This window comes from Taudactylus pleione, unplaced genomic scaffold, assembly GCF_031769625.1.
Source record: "Taudactylus pleione unplaced genomic scaffold, aTauple2 ptg001497l, whole genome shotgun sequence".
NCBI classification, from domain to species: domain Eukaryota; kingdom Metazoa; phylum Chordata; class Amphibia; order Anura; family Myobatrachidae; genus Taudactylus; species Taudactylus pleione.
In genome coordinates, this window is record NW_028285895.1 from 976212 (window position 1) to 995400 (window position 19189).

Genomic DNA, 19189 nt, shown 5'->3' on the forward strand with positions numbered 1-19189 from the left:
TACAGTGCGAGGAGTGGGTGGGGTGCCCCCTTGGTGCCTATGGCTCGTGTGTATCTTGACTGGGGAGTTGGGAGAGGTGTCCGGGATGTTGGGGTGCTGGACAATTTACCTGCTACAGTACTGTTGGGGTGTGATTTGGGGAAAATGCATACTAAATATGTATCGGAGAGTGATGTTGTAAATGATGCAAAGGAACAATCTAACCCAGTTTTTCCCCAGGTGACCCCTGCTCACCGACCCAGCATGAGTACAAATGAATGTAATTGTATCAGTGATGTACAAAGTGCTGTTCTAGCAGATAACCCTTTGCAGTTCCACAGGCCGGAGTCTGGTCAGTCAGGAATGGGTCTAACAGTGTACCCTAATGAAAAACTGTGTAATGTACTGTTAGCAAATGATATTGCAAATGTACCATCATCAGGGTTTGGAGTGAATACTGTAGGTAACGATGCCATCCCTGTATTAGCAGTAATGACCAGGAGAGCCACAGCCCAGAGTGACTGTGAGGTAACCCCTGCACCTGGGGAGAGTGTGTCACTAGAGATTCATCCCCCTCAGCCCCCCTCCTCCTCTCCTGCTGAAGCTGTCAGCACAGAGTCTGGGATAGGGGAGGACAGAAATCACATTTTGTCTCCTCACCCTGATCAGCTAATGAGAAGTGCTGCTTTCAAAGCAGAACAGCAGACAGACCCCAGTTTGGAAGCTGTGAGGGGGAGAATCAGTGAGGCAGGTCTGGAGGGTAAATCAGAGAGAATTTTTATGGAAAATGGACTCTTATATAGAGAATGGGTCACAGCTGAGGGTGCTGAAAGGCAGCTTGTAATCCCTCAGATCTACAGAACTGAGCTCCTGAAAATAGCACACGAGATCCCCTTAGCAGGACATTTGGGGGTGAGACGAACCAGAGACCGTTTGAAACATAAGTTCTACTGGCCTGGCATGGGGAAGGAGGCAGACGATTACTGTCGCTCATGCCATGCGTGCCAGATAGTTGGGAAGTCCGGTGATGTGGGGCGCGCTCCTCTCATTTCCCTTCCCATCATATCTGAGCCCTTTGAGAGGGTTGCTGTTGATATTGTGGGGCCCCTAGCCATCCCCAGCAGCTCAGGAAAACAGTACATTCTGACTGTAGTGGATTATGCTACAAGGTACCCAGAAGCTGTAGCGCTTTCATCCATTCGCACAGACAAGGTAGCAGATGCGCTTATCACCATTTTTTCTCAGGTGGGGTTTCCCAAGGAGATGTTAACTGATCAGGGTACCCAGTTCATGTCCCGCCTCATGCAGAGTCTCTGTCAGAGGATGCAGGTGAATCATCTGATTACATCCCCGTATCATCCGGCTACCAATGGGTTGGTCGAACGTTTTAATAGCACCCTGAAACAAATGTTGAGGACTTTTCTGGAGTCCCAGGGAAGAGACTGGGAGAGGTTCCTGCCGCACCTCCTCTTTGCATACCACGAGGTGCCGCAGGAATCAACTGGATTCTCACCCTTTGAACTCCTATATGGGCGTCGTGTGCGAGGCCCTCTAGATTTGATCAAGGAAGAGTGGGAAGGTAAGCTGGTCACTCCTGAACAGTCTGTGGTACACTATGTAGTACAGTTCAGGGAGAAGATGCAGTCTTTAAAGGGAATGGCACAGAGCAACCTGAAGGCTGCACAAGCAAAACAAAAACTCTGGTATGACCGCAGCGCTAGGGAACGCATATTTGATGTGGGGGATAATGTCCTGGTTCTGATCCCTATGAGGCAGAACAAGCTACAGGCTGCCTGGGAAGGCCCCTACACCGTAGTGCAGCGCCTCCAGGATGTTAATTATGTAGTAGAAAAGGGGGATGGACGTAAGAGACAGAAGATGTCCCACATCAATATGCTCAAAAAGTACCATGACAGAGGGACATGAGTGTTAGCTGTGTGTAGCTTGCCTGAGAGTGATCAGGAACCCGACCCCTTACTAGATCTGGCAGCTGCTGCAAAAGAGGGGGGGTCACTTGCAGATGCCCACTACAGCACTGAGCTGTCTGAGGTGCAGCTAGAACAGCTAGCTAACACCGTACAGCCCTTTCAGTCCCATTTCACAGGAAAGCCGGGAAAGACACACTTGGTTACACATCACGTAAACACAGGTAATCAGACCCCCCTCCGACAGCCAGCATATCGTACTTCCCAAGAAGTGCTGGAGGCAATGAAAAGGGAAATTGATGAGATGCTGCAGCTAGGGGTGATACAAAGGTCTCACAGTTCATGGGCTGCCCCAGTGGTACTGGTCCCAAAAAAATGTGGAGGTACAAGATTTTGTGTGGATTACAGGAGGTTAAATGATGCCACTGTATTTGATGCCTATCCCATGCCCAGGATAGATGAACTACTAGATAAGCTTGCCCCGGCACGTTACATCACTATCATGGATCTCAGTAGGGGGTACGGCAGATCCCGCTGTCACCCGAGGCCCGTGAGCGGTCCGCATTCATCACCCCATTTGGGCTGTTCGAATTTCTGGTCATGCCCTTTGGGATGAAGAATGCCCCTGCGTCCTTTCAGCGCCTGGTTAATGACCTGCTGGAAGGCCAGGAGGGATACGCAGTTGCCTACCTGGATGACATCGCAGTGTTCAGCCAGACCTGGGAGGAACACCTGATCCATCTGAATAGTGTGTTAGGCCGAATCACTGGGGCAGGTTTGACGATCAAACCCGAGAAGTGCCAGCTTGGCATGGGAGAGGTACAATATCTAGGGCACCGTGTAGGGGGAGGTACTCTCCGCCCAGAACCAGACAAAGTGGAGGCTATTGCTGCATGGCCTACCCCTAAGACTAAAAAACAGGTGATGTCCTTTCTAGGAACTGCAGGGTACTGCCGAAAATGTGTACCCCACTACAGCACCCTAGCCAAGCCCTTAACAGACTTGACAAAAAAGAAGTTGCCACAGGTGGTCAATTGGACTGAGGACTGTGAGAGGGCCTTCCTAGCCCTAAAGTCTGCTTTAGCTCAGTCCCCTGTGCTGCAGGCCCCAGATTTCAAAAAGAGGTTCATTGTACAGACTGATGCCTCTAATTATGGTTTAGGTGCTGTGCTCAGTCAGGTCAATGAGCAAGGGGAAGAGCATCCTGTCATTTTCCTAAGTAAAAAACTGCTGCCCCGTGAAGTGGCCTATGCCACCATTGAAAAAGAGTGTTTGGCGATTGTATGGTCTCTCCAAAAACTGCAGCCATATCTGTATGGGAGAGACTTTACCATAATAACAGACCACAACCCACTCGTATGGCTTAATAGAGTCTCTGGGGATAATGGTAAACTTCTCCGATGGAGCCTTACCCTGCAACAATACACCTTCACCAACCAGCACAGAAAGTGTGCAGAGCACAGCAATGCTGATGGACTCTCCCGGCAGAGTGAAGAGGCAGACAGTGGTACACAGGTAAGGCTGTGACGTGTGTCTCAGTCCCTCCTGTGCCCATCTTCAGGGGGAGGTGTGGCGTTTATCTCAAGAATAATCGCCAGGAATGATGTCATGTAAATGTATATATATATATATATATATATATATATATAAATGTGTGTATCAACATGGTTTCTAGGCAGTGTCCTGTATTTGACCTGTAGGAATACAAAGCTTGGAGGAGATTTGTCTTCCTGGAACCAGGCATCTAGATAACCATCTCTTCTCTCTACAGGCCATAAAGTTTGGGGAGAGATACATCCTTAATGCAGATGGTCAGACCTGGTCAAGCCAGGTCATGGGATATAAAATCCTTTAGGAGGGAGATGACAGGAATGTAGGGTATGTTACCTGCTTATTGGTTTCTAAAGACCCCTTCACACTGTTTCAAGACCCCCTACTTCCTATAGACAATATGGAAGGGTGTGGCCGATTTCTTAATGCCCAGTGTACAGCAATGAAAGAGTGAAAAACCCAAAGGTGGGGGCTAGTGCAGCTGTAAGGGTATAACTATGCATCTCCCTCAGTGATAAGTGTTCTTGTGCCCAAGGAGAGTCCTGACGACTGGCCAGAATCCAATGCTCCTGTGTCTCCTTCACGACTGAGTCTAGATGTAAAGACTCTGGGTTCTTTTTCATTTTTAATTCCTTTTACTTTCTGAAACCTATTTGTGATATATTTGTATTGTCCATATTTGTACTACCTTTTTCTGTAATCAATAACCTTGGAAATATTTTTCGGATTAAACATTCTTAATCCAGTGTATTCTCCGTGTTCTTGTCGAATTCACGAGCCTGTGAGGTCAAAGCTACGTACCTATATGTAAGTGAGTGTGCATATTGAGATTTAAGGGGAGAACCTAACGACTCCCGTTAACTTCGTTGGTGGTGGCAGAACCGTGTTAGAGTAACCGCACGTGCTGAGGTAACCATAAGTCACTGGTGGCGATTCTCAGATTGAGGTATCTGGAGAATCGGCCGGCTGGTCGTGACACTTAGTCAAAAGCTGTTGTTACACTCCATCACCCATTCTCAAGAGCACGGCTTAATCTATTAAAACGGTTTCATCATTAACTTGTAATTTCTTTCTCCAGGCAGAGGTTTTGTAAACATGTTTGCAATCATGTCCTCTGTTGGACAGTACTTTAAGTCAAGATATTACCCTTTTGGATCTCACAAAAAAATGATACTTCAAGTTCACATCAATGTGCTTGGTTCTTAGGTTAACTTATTCTGTCTGTGTAAGTGCAAGACATTCTTGCTTGTCTTCATAGATTTGTATTGGGTCTTCCTGCTATTGTCCCAGTCAGCTATGTCGCAACCATAATACTTCTTAACTTGAATGTGCTGCTGCAACATATTCTGCCTCTGTTGAAGAAAACATTACAGAAGGCTGCATTCTGCTAGTCCAAATGATTAGTCCTCCATCAAGTAAAAGTAAGCAGCTAACGATGGACTTTCTATGTGTACTGTAGAAACTCCAGCATCCACTTATCCAGTCAGATTGCATTTGTCAATTACTGGAAATCTTAGTTGATAATTCATGGTTCATTTTAAATGGTGTATAACATTTATTACAGTATTCCAAACCATGTGTCTTGGCTTCAAGACTTTTCTCTATAAGATTACCACTGTTGTTGTAATATCAGATCTGGTTACAATGGCAAAGTAGAGCAATTTTCCTACTGTTTTTCTGTATTGATGATTATATGGAAGTGAAATACTTTGGTTACTCACTACTTTCGTGCACTTAGTTTACATGGGAGAGCTTACTTGCTTTGGATCTTTCATCCCCAAATCCTCAATGATCTCCTGTACTGTGGACATTTGATTAAGATTGAAACTGCCATTTTCTCCTCTCTCTATTTGAATACCCAGGTAAAATCTCTGATGTGTTTTATGGTTATGCAGTTCCTGTATGCTTTCTGGGTGTCTGTGTGTGATGTGATGAGGGTTTCAGTACACTGAAGATAGGGGTTTAGCCTGCTTAATACACCTTTTATCCAAACTGTATTTAACATTGCTTGTACTGTATTGTGTTAACCCTGTATGCAGGGACAGACTGGGGCTGTAATTCAGCCCTGGCAACCCGAGCTGTGCACGTGCATGCACAAAAAGGAGAGTGACCACATCTCAATGGGGCATGGTCACACCTCACTGTAGCATGGCCACACCTCATTGGGCCTGTCACGAGCCACTGGGGTGTGGCCTCTCAGCATACCCTGTGTCTCTGCGTGCTGGCCTATACAGAGCACCGGGAGGTGGAGCTGCTCCTCCAGGCTTTTAGGCCAAACTAGCCGATCAGCCATTCTGGCATTTGCCAGAAGTGCCAGATGGCCAGTCTAGCCTTGCCTGTATGTATGTATTTTATGTACATTGTACAAATCTTGAATGTTATCAAGTGGGGTTATACACACTTCTACTATTGTGAATACATGCATTTTGCCTTGCCCTTGTATCTATACACAGGCTGCAGGTGTCCAATTAAGTCATATCCTGCTTTACCAGATATGCTGGAGCCATGTTGAACAGGGTGGCTACAAGTAAACTTAGGACTGGTAGAGGTTCACAGGCAAGTGGAAACCCAGATGAGAGTGTGGGCTACTTGATGGCCCAGATTAAGTAACTTTACTTAAAATAAAGACACAGACACGGGGCAGAGGGGATTCTCTCTCCTAGACATTGCAGATATTGGGTTACATCTCCGGTTGTACTTATCACAGCCGAGAATGATGGATTTTGAATTCTCTGTGGACTTTGCTACTCTATGTACATACCCAAAGAGGGGGAAGTGGTGTGGTTTAGCAGGTTTTTCATATGGTGACAGAATAGTAATAATATTTAATTAGAACTCGTCGTGTGACACACATGGTTGAAATATGCTGGTGTGACTGGGCCCTTAAGTAAGAACATTTTACTTTGCGTACTCACCATCAATTATAAGAATAATGAGAAATTAAATAGCATTAGATAAAAGATGCTTACTAGGGCCATAGTGAGTGAAACTACAAAGTACCATACAGTTTCATTTAGCAACATTCTTTAATATAGCAGTAAAAAAAATATGTCCCTTTAAAATGGGATCTGATAATTTTTTGGCCATCAGGCCAGTGGAATGTGCACATTTCTGGCTACTAAGTTAGACCCAGGTCCAGAGCCACAGCTAGCAAATACAATACCAATCTAATCTCCCATTTTGATATTTTTTCTGTGCCCAATGGCTTTGTATGCTTTAGGAAGAAATCTTGTATATCATTGTTGTTGAGGTAAAACATATTGCTTTTCATTTTTGGAAACCATCTTCAGGCAATTTCAGAATATAATTAAAAATTGTTGGTGCTAATGATGAAGATATTATGAGGGTGAAGGGTCCACCAGAAATGTTTGCTAGGCCCTATAACAGTAATTTTGGGACCAGGATCAGTAACGTCACACTAAATACACTATTAAATGCCAAAGCATGGAAAACTCAGACAGTGGTAGAGAAATGCAGAAGATGTTTGATCGCCTGCCTTCCACTACTTAACAGGTTGAATGTCATTTCAAATATTGTTTCAAGGGATATATACTATATATACTTGTACTATTATAGTTACATATGTGTCCCCACTGGCCACCTGCGAAATCCCCAAAGTGTTGAGTCGCTTATCTGAAATGTGGCTGGCGTCCAACTCCCGGCAGTTTCCATCATTCTGGACTTTAGGTGCCTCCCATTTTGGATAGTGTCACATGACCCGCTCTGCCAACCAGCTCTCAGCAACTCCGGTCATGTTCTGCTCAGCTTAGCAGTGCCTATGTCGCCAAATTTAAATCAGGAAGTACTGGCAGTACTTTGCCAGTACAGTATCTCATAGAGGATCTAGTCTGGCTCCTTGTTCTGTATTGCTTCCAGCAATTTGCTCCAGTATATTCTGGCAACATGCTCCAGCATTACTTCACAGAATTCAATTCCTGTATTTTCTGGCAACCTGCTCCAGTATTGCTTCACAGCATGCTCTTCCAGTATATTCCAGAAACCTGCTCCAGTATTGCTTCACAGCATGCTGTACCAGTATATACCGACAACCTGCTGCAGTTGTGCTTCCAGCGCCCAGTTCCAGTATATTTCTGCAGCCTGCTCCAGTTGTACTCCAGCACCCAGTTCCTGTATATTCCTGTACCCAGTTCCAGTATACAGTATACCTGCAGTCTGCTTCAGTTGTGCTTCCAGCACCCAGTTCTAGTATATTCATGCAGTCTGCTCCAGTTGTGCTTCCAGCACCTAGTTCCAGTATATTTCTGCACCCTGCTTCAGTTGTGCTTCCAGGACCCAGTTCCAGTATATTTCTGCAGCCTGCTCCAGTTGTACTCCAGCACCCAGTTCCTGTATATTTCTGTACCCAGTTCCAGTATACAGTATACCTGCAGCCTGCTTCAGTTGTGCTTCCAGGACCCAGTTCCAGTATATTTCTTCAGCATGTTCCAGATATCTCAGCATACTGCTTCAGTGTATGCCTGCAACCCTGCACTTGCCTATCCTCCAGCTATTGGCAAGTCCTTCTGATTTCCTCTGCAGCATCAGTCTTCTGCTACCACTACCAGTGGAAATATTAGGCCACCCAGTCTCACTTATACTGCAGCACGTACTGCTAGCCCAAAGGGTCCTGACCCGAATCACCAAACTCCTGGTGCCGTGACACATACAGATGTGTCTACGTACATCTTTCCTCAGTGCACTACAAGTCACGTTACACATAACGCGTGAGCGCCATGTGCCTCGGTAGCACAGAGCGTCTTTTCGTGCAACTTTTTTCCTTAAAATGCATCTTTTTAGCACAGCGATGCAAATGGGACACACAAGCGGCTTCTGCTGAATAAAATAATATGCGGCATACCTATATTCTGTGTGCGACTGTGGGTGTATCTGTATGCAAAATGCTATGCTACAGTATCAGTGGCTGTGACACTGTAACGTAGCATTTCACATGCAGATACACCCACAGTCACACTAATATAGGCATGCCGCATATTATTTTATTCAGCAGAAGCCGCTTGTGTGTCTTATTAGCTTTGCTGTGCAAATAAGACCACACTTGGCGCTACTGAGTAACGCCATGGCATAGCGTGACTAGAAGGGCTGTTTGACACATCTGTATATATTTTAGATTTAGCATGAAAGGGGACATTGTTTATGTTGAGCAAAAGAAAGTGAAATGTTTTAGAATCTGGCAAAGTAAGTGAATAATATAGCTTTTAAAGTATGTGGTCCCTTACCATAGAAAAGTCTCTGGGGGGATTCTGAGACCCCACATGGTAACATGACGTCACGATTAACAGATGATGGCTCTAAGGTCTGAGTGGACTTGTCCTTGCAGTCTGTGGTCTTGCATCCCGGTCCACAGCAATGTGAGAGGGGAAACAGATGGAACCGGCTAAGGAGACAATTGTAAGACGGACTCTGTGTGTACATGGTTAATGGAGTCATCGACTGACCAGGGAACCCAAAGTCATTCGGATAAAATACATCATCGTCCAATTCATCTGAGCTCATAAAAATCTCCTGCTCCATCCTATTGGAGAAAGGAAACATGTTACAATTTTACACAATACAGGTAACTTGCAGTACAACAACTATTATGTAATTATATGAAAATAGGAGTAATATAATGTCAGGCACTTTCTTCTGTCTTATGACGTCATGTCCTAAATCACAAGTATGCAGAAGGCGATGAGTTCTGCTACTGACTGAGGACAGGTCAACCAAAATCACTAAGACACTAAACAGACAAGTGGAAGATGAGTCTTAAATAGACATCTGGGTATTATTCACATTGCTAGTCATGCAGACTATTACTAACAGGTGAATCACTCTAGTGTGCAGAGCTAATGACAAACATGTGTCCTGATGACAATCACTGAGACTCAACTACAAGGCCAGAAAATAATCATCCTAAATTAGATGAGGCTCTCCAGAGGGTGAACTTGCTGAATAAATTGGCTAGGGACTAGGGATGGCCATCAGTGGGCTATCCATCGATGGTCACCATCGATGGTTCTATCACTGATTATGGTCGATGGTCCAAAACCATCTATGGTGAACCATCCATGGTTTGCACTACTCGATGGCCACTGCTGCTGTGGGGCTCAGCGTACCTCGGGCCAATCAGAATTGGGGGTAGGGCTTAGATAGCACTGGGGGCGGGGCTATGCTTCATGACATCGGGAGGCAAAAAAACCCGCCAGGTTCCACTCTGCCATCGATGGTGGAGAACCACTGGATCTCTGTCATCGATGGAAAAACCATCAGCCATTGGTAGTTAATCTTCGATGGCAGTAAACTATTGATGGTCGATGGCCATCCCTATTGGAGACAGATGGCATTATCTAGAGCCTTGATAAATTTCAAAACATCAGCGATCCCATAGAGTATATGCAGGGGCAGAGGGAGGGCGGTTCCACCAGAGCGCGAGCTCCAGGTGCCTTAGTTGCCAGAGGGCGCCTTGAAGACAGACTCTGGAAGCAGTTGTCAAGTAGCTGACAGCCTGCCGGGTCAATGTCCAGCCTGCCAGGTGCTGTGATACAGAGCAGCAGCAGCGCCCTGTACTGCCTTCGTGCTGCTCTAGTGAAAGACTCCGTGCTGAGCCCTGATTGGTGGATCTCAGCACATGTTCATCTGACCCCAGCAAAGGGCGGGATTACAGCAGCATGTCGACGAGGAAGAAGCTGCAGGGTCCACATTAAGGTGAGAGAGGTTATACCCCAGTTATGTATATTACCCTCCCTGCCTGTATGTGTGTATGTGTAACCCTTCATTTATGTATGTATGTATGTATGTATGTGATCCTGCCTGTATGTGTGTGTGTGTGTGTGTGTGTGACCCTGCCTGTATAAGTAAGTATGCCCATTCAGAGCCCTGACCTAACCCTGACTGAGATGCTGGGGCATGACATGAAGAGAGCGTCTCACAGCTGACATCCCAGGAATATTGCTGAAATAAAACAGTTATGTAAGGAGGAATGTTATAACATTCTGACTATTGTGCAGCTCTGATCCGTAGCTCCAGGAAATGTTTGGTAGACGTTATTGCTGCCAAGAAGGGTCAACCAGTTATTAAATCCAAGGGTTCACATACTTTTTTCACCCTGCACTATGAATGTTTACATGGTACGTTCAATAAAAGACATCAATTGACATCATAATTGTTAGTGTGTTATTAGTTCAATATTCTTACTTACTTTCCCTGAATGACCGGGATATTGCCTAATATAGGTGGCTCTCATGCATGGGGAAAGTAGGACAGTCTCCCGCATGGTGGTCATTGCCGCTTTCTACTGTACCACCCACTTCCCGAGTGAAGTGAGCTGTCTGGGTAGAATTACGTCAGTAGCCCCCTGCTTTACAATGCCAGGATCACGGCATCATGACGCCCCCCTCTATGTGTTTGTCTATTCTTGTGAAATAGATGAAGAGCAAATCACATTTTATGACCAATTAATGCAGAAATCCAGGTAATTCCAAAGGGGTATATGGGAAAGGGGTCCTAGACTGCACACCCTGAATATATATAATGGGAGGGTCACATACTTTTTCTTGTATATGGGGTACCTTCCAAACCTTTAAGCGGTCGCTGCAACCTGAGTATTTGAGAGAATTAATCTATCTTTTAGTTCTCTATCCTCTTTATACTTTCCACTCATCAGTTTCACCTTCCTTGTCTCCTCTCAGATCACACTTTGGGAGCGGCTCAGAGCCGAGCACAAGTGTGCATGGAACTAAGGGCCTGATTCAGACACGCTCGCAAATTGCGGCCGCTCGCTGGCAAAAAGGAGCCGGATATTTAAACTAAGCGCTCGCACTGCGTCTCGTAAGGACGCCCTATATGTCTTAGCGAGCCCTGGCAATAAGCGTTCGCTAGTGTATAAAGACGCCCCCTTGCCACTCGCAACACACGTCATCTCTGGTATTTGATGGATTAATCGGTAACATCGAGAGCCATCGGAGCTGCTCGCAGTACTTGAGGTAGACCTTACCCTCCCGCAAACAGTTCAGGGTAGTAAATAACCAAGTGACGTGTACAATGACGCTACTTTGCTAATTATGCACACCCATTAAACTCCGTTCTGACGGTCAGACACGCCTGCGTTCGCAGCACCACTCCCCCGTTCACAAGCACCTTCCCCTGTTACCACCCACAAACGGCACTGTCACTCATTCCACTGGGCAGTCTATTCAGGGCGAGCGAGCAAAATCCGATCGCTCGTACTAGTTTGCGCACGCGCACTGCGACTTATACGCATGCGCAGACGGGCAACCATTGCTCAGAGCGAGCGAGCGAGCGCAACTTAGCATCCGGATCTGAATCAGGCCTTAAGTGTATGCCGAGTACGCATCTCTGCGCCCGCATTGCGCTTCTCCAAAAACTTGGTGTCTGTCAGTGCGCACTGTCTACACTCTCTCACACCCATTCAGTCATAAATGGAGAGGCGACTAAGAATCACCCGTAGGTGCATACTGTATGCTCGGCTATGGAGCTTGCAACGTGCTAGATATCGCAAGATCTGTCCACAGGGCCTGATTCAGAGATGGACCCTAATGCAATTTTCTCGCAGACTGAGCGATTGTTTGCCATTGCACATGCGTATGCATCGCACTGCGCGTGCAAGTTACAGACGCCAAGCAAGTGACAGACTGCCAGCGTTTGGGGGTGGTAATGAGGAGTGGTCATAAAAACGCAGGCGTGCCTGTCCGTTTAAACGCCGTTACACGGGCGTGCATAAATTAGCCACTGCGAATGCATACGCAGCTCTCCATATCAGAAGAGCTGCCAAGGCCGCAGCAGGTCAGACCTGCCGCAAGTGTAAGATGGCCGCCGATGTGCTTCGATGTTACCGACGTTTACGAAGATATGCGTAGTCGCACGCAGGTGAGAAGGGAGCAGGTGATCTTTGCTGACATTTGCGTTATTTTCAAAATTGCATTGTGTATGAATACGCAGTTGCGATCACATTAGCGTCCGTTTCTGAATCAGACCCACAGTACGCACTCATGTGTAACGCTACACAGCCCGTGTGTCTCATTTGCACTCACACGCTTTTCTACCTATTTGTTTTAGTATGTAATATCGGTGTACTCATGAATAACTGTATAGCACTAAATAAAATGATGTTGCTTTATACGCACTGAATAAGAGTTAATATTTACCACGACCTTGGTTGCATTCTGCTTTGTCAGTTTATATTCTGTCCCTTATATAAATGTATATATTTATCCCAGCTGCCTAACTACTTCATTCTTTATCTTGCCTTGCTCCCATCTGTCTCTCTATAAACTATGTCAGTGGTTCCCTATGGTCCATCTGTCTATGTCTACTCACCTGCTAGTTAGTGACTTTTGCACAGAGGTTTCTCTGTACACCCGTGACCTGTTGATGTGTAATACCATACTTGGGGCCCAGCTTCCTTTTTCTGATATCCAAAATCTTCCTTGCACTAACCTATCTATAACTGTAACGGTATGCACACACTCGCTAATGCAGAGCTGAATGCAAGTCAACCAGGACATAAATATGTATACAGTATGTGCTCATATGAGACGAGACCACCCCTAATTGTATGCTTAGTCTGATACCCATCAACATGCTTGTACTAGAGCCCTGATTCAGACCCGCTCGCGAGCGCTATGCACTCACAAGCAGATCGATGGTGGGGCACTGCGTGCCGCGCACGTGTGCAAGCCCCGTAGCGAGTGAGAAATTCACTTGCTCCAGGGCTCGCTACAAACGGGGCGGCAGTCGATGATGATCGACAGCTCGCCCTGTTTTGTAGGCTGGGAGGGGGCTGGCTGGACAAACGGAGGTGTTCCTGAAGGAACGCCTGCCGTTTGTGGGCAGCCCTACTGACATCACTCATGATGTCAGTAGTGAGCTTCCTGCTCTATTAGAGCAGGAAGCTCACAGTGGCTTGTGGGAACGAGACCCTACCACAAGGGTCTCGTCGCAAGCCCGATGGTCACGATGGTCACCCACAGCTTAGCGAGCGGCCTTGTGGCCGCCCAAAAAAACAAAAGAGGCCACCCTGATTCAGAGCGAGCGCTCACAAAGAGCGTCCGGCTCTGAATCAGGGCCTAGGTGTAAAAGATCTGCCTGCAAACAAGCATACTTACGCGTACACACAACTCTGCACAGAGGACAGTTACGTTGATACGCCTTCATTGATCTTAGCCTACATGCGAACTCCCCTTTATGACCCAGCTACGCTCTTTCAATCACAAGTAGTGATGCTGTCGGTTTACATACTACTCTGCATAGCCCACAGTTGCATATGCTTGGATCTGGAGCATGCACAATGAGGAAGCATGCAAGATATGCTCTGCCCTTTAGTATGTAGTTACTGATGGAAGTTGGTCATAGTACCCACAGTGATATCCTGGGATGTGTACAGCCATAATAATATTAATAGTGTTCCTGATAATGAAAAGAAAAACAGACACAGTAGATATCTCATTTCACTCCTGAACAGTGTAGGGGACCTGACATTGTGATTAGATATAGTTGGAATGGGCAAGGTCACCTGCCTCTGTAAGCAACACTGACTAAAAGCACAAAAGCAATATAATAATTGGGTCTGAATAATATCTAATTTCTCATCTATGTTTTATAATAACTGCAATTATCATTCTCATAACAATTCAAAAATAATGTAGCTGGACACAGACCTTCCCACACATAAATACAGCACACTCCCCACTTCCAGGCAGGCAGCCACTATTCACACAAGTGGACCTCTGGCAAGACAGGTCTGCTTCTTCTAACCTTTTATCTACCCAACTCACCACCCCTAACTCTCCCTGTCTATCAGCCCCTTATCCAGATCATTGCCCCTGATCCTGACATCACGCTCCCCACACCCGCTCAATACCATGCTCTTCCTTGGCACCAAACTACTCGTGATACCAATCTCTCTCTCTCTCTTAGCCAAACTACCCACGATCTTGAATATCTCCGCCAGCCTGCATCCAATCCAACCATTTGCTCTCCACCAAATTGCCTTCAATCCAGTACTTTTCTCCTTCACCAACCTTCCCCTAGTTCTAACCAATCCCCCTTCACCCTCTACTCTTGCTTCCACCCTTTTCCACTGCTATTGTAAAGAAAAAAAGAATTCAGAGCGCAGAAGTGAATGGATGAAAAGATATGAAGAATTATTCCTGGACCTATGCCAACATAGTCTAAAAATAATTTATCAGGCATCAAAAATGACACATAGATTATGCATAAATGTACCATGTAAAAGTAATCAAACACATATAAAAATTGACATCAATTGTATCATCTCTAAAGTGAACAATTATATCTAGTGAAAGTAAATAGTGGCTGTTTTAAATGGCAGAATCACTTATATGGACGAGATATGGAACATAATGTACAGTGTTATTTTGGTTGTATAGGTTCCAGAATGACAGTGTCTAGATTCTCTTCGCGGAGAGGACCCTGACGTCATCAGCTACTGTCCAACATCAATCCCTACCATCCATGTGGGCATAGAGGGGGAATATAACCTTGTGGCGAGCCTAGCGAGCCACCGAGCCTGAAGCGCGGCGAGCGTAGCGAGCCCATAAGGGAACAACTTCCTTCTTTAGATGGCCTTTATGGGCATAGAACCGCACTTCCGCCCCTCACTCACGTCACTTCCAGGTCCCTAGCGCGAAGGGAAAATAAGTTCTACCGTGCCAGAATGTCCATTGTAGAAAGGTAAATTGCAGTCCCGATAAATAGTAGAGATGTGCAGATCGGTTTTCTTGAACAATGAACATACCCGAACTTTAGGGTTCCGAGTCGATTCAAGCCCTGGTTCAGATCACTTTTGGGGTTCCCAATAGAAAAGAATCTCGGCTCGGGTCTGCTGTAAGTATGAATTTTCGTGTTTTGGATTGCATGTAAACAGGTGAAAATTACATGATTTTAGCTGTTTTTATCAATTTAAAAAAATCCTAAACCGAAACCAAATCAGGGCCAAAACACTTGAGGGTGGTTTTCTCAAAACCAAAACACGGGGGTCCGAGCACTTCTGTAATAACTAGTGACAGCCGTGGGTTCCTAGTTTATAGGTGAATAAAATGAGAAACCTCTGGGGCTAATATAGTCTCTGCAAGTAAGCTCACCGAAGGAAGAGTTCTGGGTTCCTAGAGTCTTTAAAGGTTCCAGAAACTGCCATTATAGGAAGGTAAATGATAATAAGCCCTGTGGTAACTAGTGTGTAAACAGAGGATAATTTTTATTAACATTATTTCCCACAGAACCAGAGATTGATGAATTTAATCATAAAAAGGACACCTGTGCAAACTGGACCACTTGTATGCATGCAAAGCTAGACATCAGCCTGTAGTCACTCATTTTTATTTTAATAGTAATTATTAGTGCAAGATATGGGTGGGGGTGGGGCGTGTTGTTCCAGTTATATAGAAAGACTGTAACATTTCTGGTTACTCCCTACACTGATTTCCCATACAATATATCTTTTGTACCCAGCCTCTTACAGCTCTTAAAAGTGCTATGTAAGTATAATTATACATACCTATCCAAGTAAGACTGCAGCGTGCTGTGAGTGTGATGCATAAGTATCTTGCTGCAGGCCTGAGTGACACACTCTCCCTCAGTCGTGCCGTCTCCTCACATGACTGGCCCGGTATATTTACATCAGCAACAAGAGAGGAAGTGATCTTCAGTTTGCTGTCTCGCCTGTAACTTACATCACAGTAACTATTCTGCTTTGCTAATGTGCGATCTGGAAGAAAGATCAGTTCTGCACATTTTTTAGATGTAGTTAAAAAAAGAACTATAAATAAGGAAGATTACATTCCTTGGTTGGCGAAACGCAGGCGTGCCAGTGCGTTTGAACGCCATTGCACGGGCGTGCATAAATTATCCACTGCGATGACATACTCAGCTTGAGTACTCACAGCGTGCGACGAGGTTAGCAATTCCTGAGTAAGGTCAGAGCTTGTGCAAGTGTGCGTGAGGCTGCGATGGTACTCAATGTTGCGGATGGTTTTGCAGTCTTGCTAAGGATTACGGATGTGTGTAAGGTAAAGTGGGCGTCCTTATGTTGTGCTGCGACATTATAGCGATCGCAGTGGATTATAACTGTAATAATAATTGCTCTTTCAATTTTCATGATTATTTGTGTAAGTGGGAACTAGACAATCATTACTGCTGCCTCAGACAACAGAATGGTGGTATCCTATAAATCAGCCTCATGGACTATGGTTCGATAAAGTAATTTTAATTAGTCTACTTAAATTAAGGAGGCTATTCACTTACTTGCGATGTCCTGTTCCAGAGCGGCACATCGCATCCAGCAACATCACTAGTTTTTCATACAGGTGCGCAGGAAAATATGTGATGTTATACTACTGTATATGGCAAATATGTGTGCAGTCTAACATTGCCTATAATTAAATTGCCACTAAGAATATGATTGTGAAATATAATTAATATGCAATTGTGGGCAATGATAATTTATTAAGTCAGTTTATTAGTTTATCAGATTACCAGTTTGGTTTTGGGGCACAACTAAGGTTATTTAAGCAAATGCTGGATATTCAAGTGCTTAGCTTTTCTATTTGTGCAAATATGATTATATGTGTGTATTTATAAGTGCATGCCCACATCCTAATTTTGGATACTAACCCAGGAACATTTTGCTAGCTTTTGTGGGGTTGCAGGTCTGTATTAAAAGCGTGCGGTGAAAGAGCAAAAACATTATCTCACAAGTTTATTCTACTGCCAGTTTGAGGCCTATCCTAGGGTTACCACCCATCCATGATGGCTCTGGACAGTCCAGAAATTAGTACATATATCCAGAATGTTGGTAATCCCGGACGAGCAGTGTCCATAAATCTGAATGATTTTTTTCTTCAAACACAATGTCACGGATGGGCTGCCGCTCTGTGCTCCATTCTGACTCCTCTGATAGCAGATAAGGTGCATGTGGTGGCATATAAAGGGACTTGTGGAGGAGTCTGTTGGCATACCGGTTGTATCCCAACCTCGGTCTTGGCCATGCTGCCTGGCCACGCTCCCTGTAGGGGAATCTGAAAAACATGTGGTTACCCTAGACAGTTCCCCTCACTTAAACTTTTTTGGTGTTTAAGCTAAAATATTACTTCCACGTCCAGAGGTGTTGTCAGGATGACTTCCAGGGGATCTTGCGCAGTTTCCAGTAGTAAGTATGACCAATTCTAACCATTCCCCTAGTGCTTAACCCAAACTTCAGCCTAACCCTAATCCTCCCACTAGTGCCTAACCCTAGTCCTCCCACTTGTGCCTAAACCTAGCGCTCCCCTTAGTGCCTAACCCTAGTCCTCCCACTAGTGCCTAACTCTAGTCCTCCCACTAGTGCCTAACTCTAGTCCTCCCACTAGTGCCTAACTCTAGTCCTCCCACTAGTGCCTAACTCTAGTCCTCCCACTAGTGCCTAACTCTAGTCCTCCCACTAGTGCCTACCCTACTACTTCCACTAGTGCATAACCCTCCCCCTAGTGCCTAACCATTAGACACATATTATTGTGACGCAGTGCACATGATGTCATGAAGTCAAGCAGCACCACACCGCTGAAAGGCAGAGCAGAGGAGCTGTGGCAGGAAGAGGCGCAGCTAGAAGACATAGAAGATGGTAAGTAAAGTGTCTGTTGGTTGGTGCCGGAGGGATGCGGGGACTGGAGCTGGAGAGACCCTGGGGGCTGGAGAGACAGAAGGGGGCTGAATAGACACTGTGGGGGCATGAGAAACACTGTGAGGGCTGTGGAGACAGAAGGGAGCAGGGGAGACACTGTGGGGACTGGGGAGAAAGAAGGGAGCTGCAAAGACACTGTGGGGCTGGAGCTGCAGAGACACTGTCATATTCCTACGCAAACAGGTGTCTCCTGGACTATGGGTCTGATTCAGAGACAGACGCTAATGCAATTTTTCCGCAGATCGAGCAATTGTTTTACATTACGCATGCGTATGCACCACACTGCGCGTGCTCTGCGATCACATTGAGATCATGCATGCACAGAGGAATCCATTGCTAAGTGAGCAACAGACATCCAGCATTTGGGGGTGATACTGGGGAGTGGTCACAAAAACAGAGGCATGCCACTCCGTTTAAACGCCGTTACATGGGCATGAATAAATTAGCCACTGCGATTGCCTACGCAGCTCTGCATGTCAGAAGAGCACCCAAGGCTGCAGCAGGTCTGAGGGTAAGATGGTCACCGATGTGCTTCGATGTTACCGATGTTTATGTAGGTATGCATCGTCGCACGCAGGTGAAAAGGCAGCAGTGGGCGTCTTTATGCGCATGTGAGCTTTGCGAACATTAGCATATTTTCGCAGCTACGTTGCGTAAGAAAAATCAGTTGTGATCGCATTTGCGTCTGTCTCTGAATCAGTCCCTATGTGCCGTCGTGATCTACTACATGACTGAAGTTGCATCTGCCTGCCCAGGAGGGAGGAACAATTTCTTTAGTGGTTGCAGGGACACACATAAATGTAAGGCACACTCTCAAGCGACTGGACTCTACCTACCAGGGACCCGAGGATGGAGAGGACCCAAAAACATGGGTGTACCGGGCTCCATGATTTCTGTTTCTGGTCCTGATTACCAGCCTGATCCTCCATCACATATATTACCATCCTGATCCCTCCATCACATATATTACCATCCTGATCCCTCCATCACATATACTACCAGCCTGATCCCTCCATCACATATACTACCATCCTGATCC

The 19189-nt window shown here is 45.7% G+C and overlaps 1 protein-coding gene across 1 annotated transcript in view; it reads right to left on the reverse strand.

Annotated features, from left to right (window-relative positions):
- LOC148442467 (bcl-2-modifying factor-like) overlaps nt 1-19189 on the reverse strand; it is a 107344-nt gene that overhangs the window by 63224 nt on the left and 24931 nt on the right. The window contains exon 2 of the mRNA XM_088463917.1: nt 8693-8988. Coding sequence (XP_088320043.1) covers nt 8693-8988 — 296 coding nt within the window. The remainder of the gene's footprint in view (nt 1-8692; nt 8989-19189) is intronic.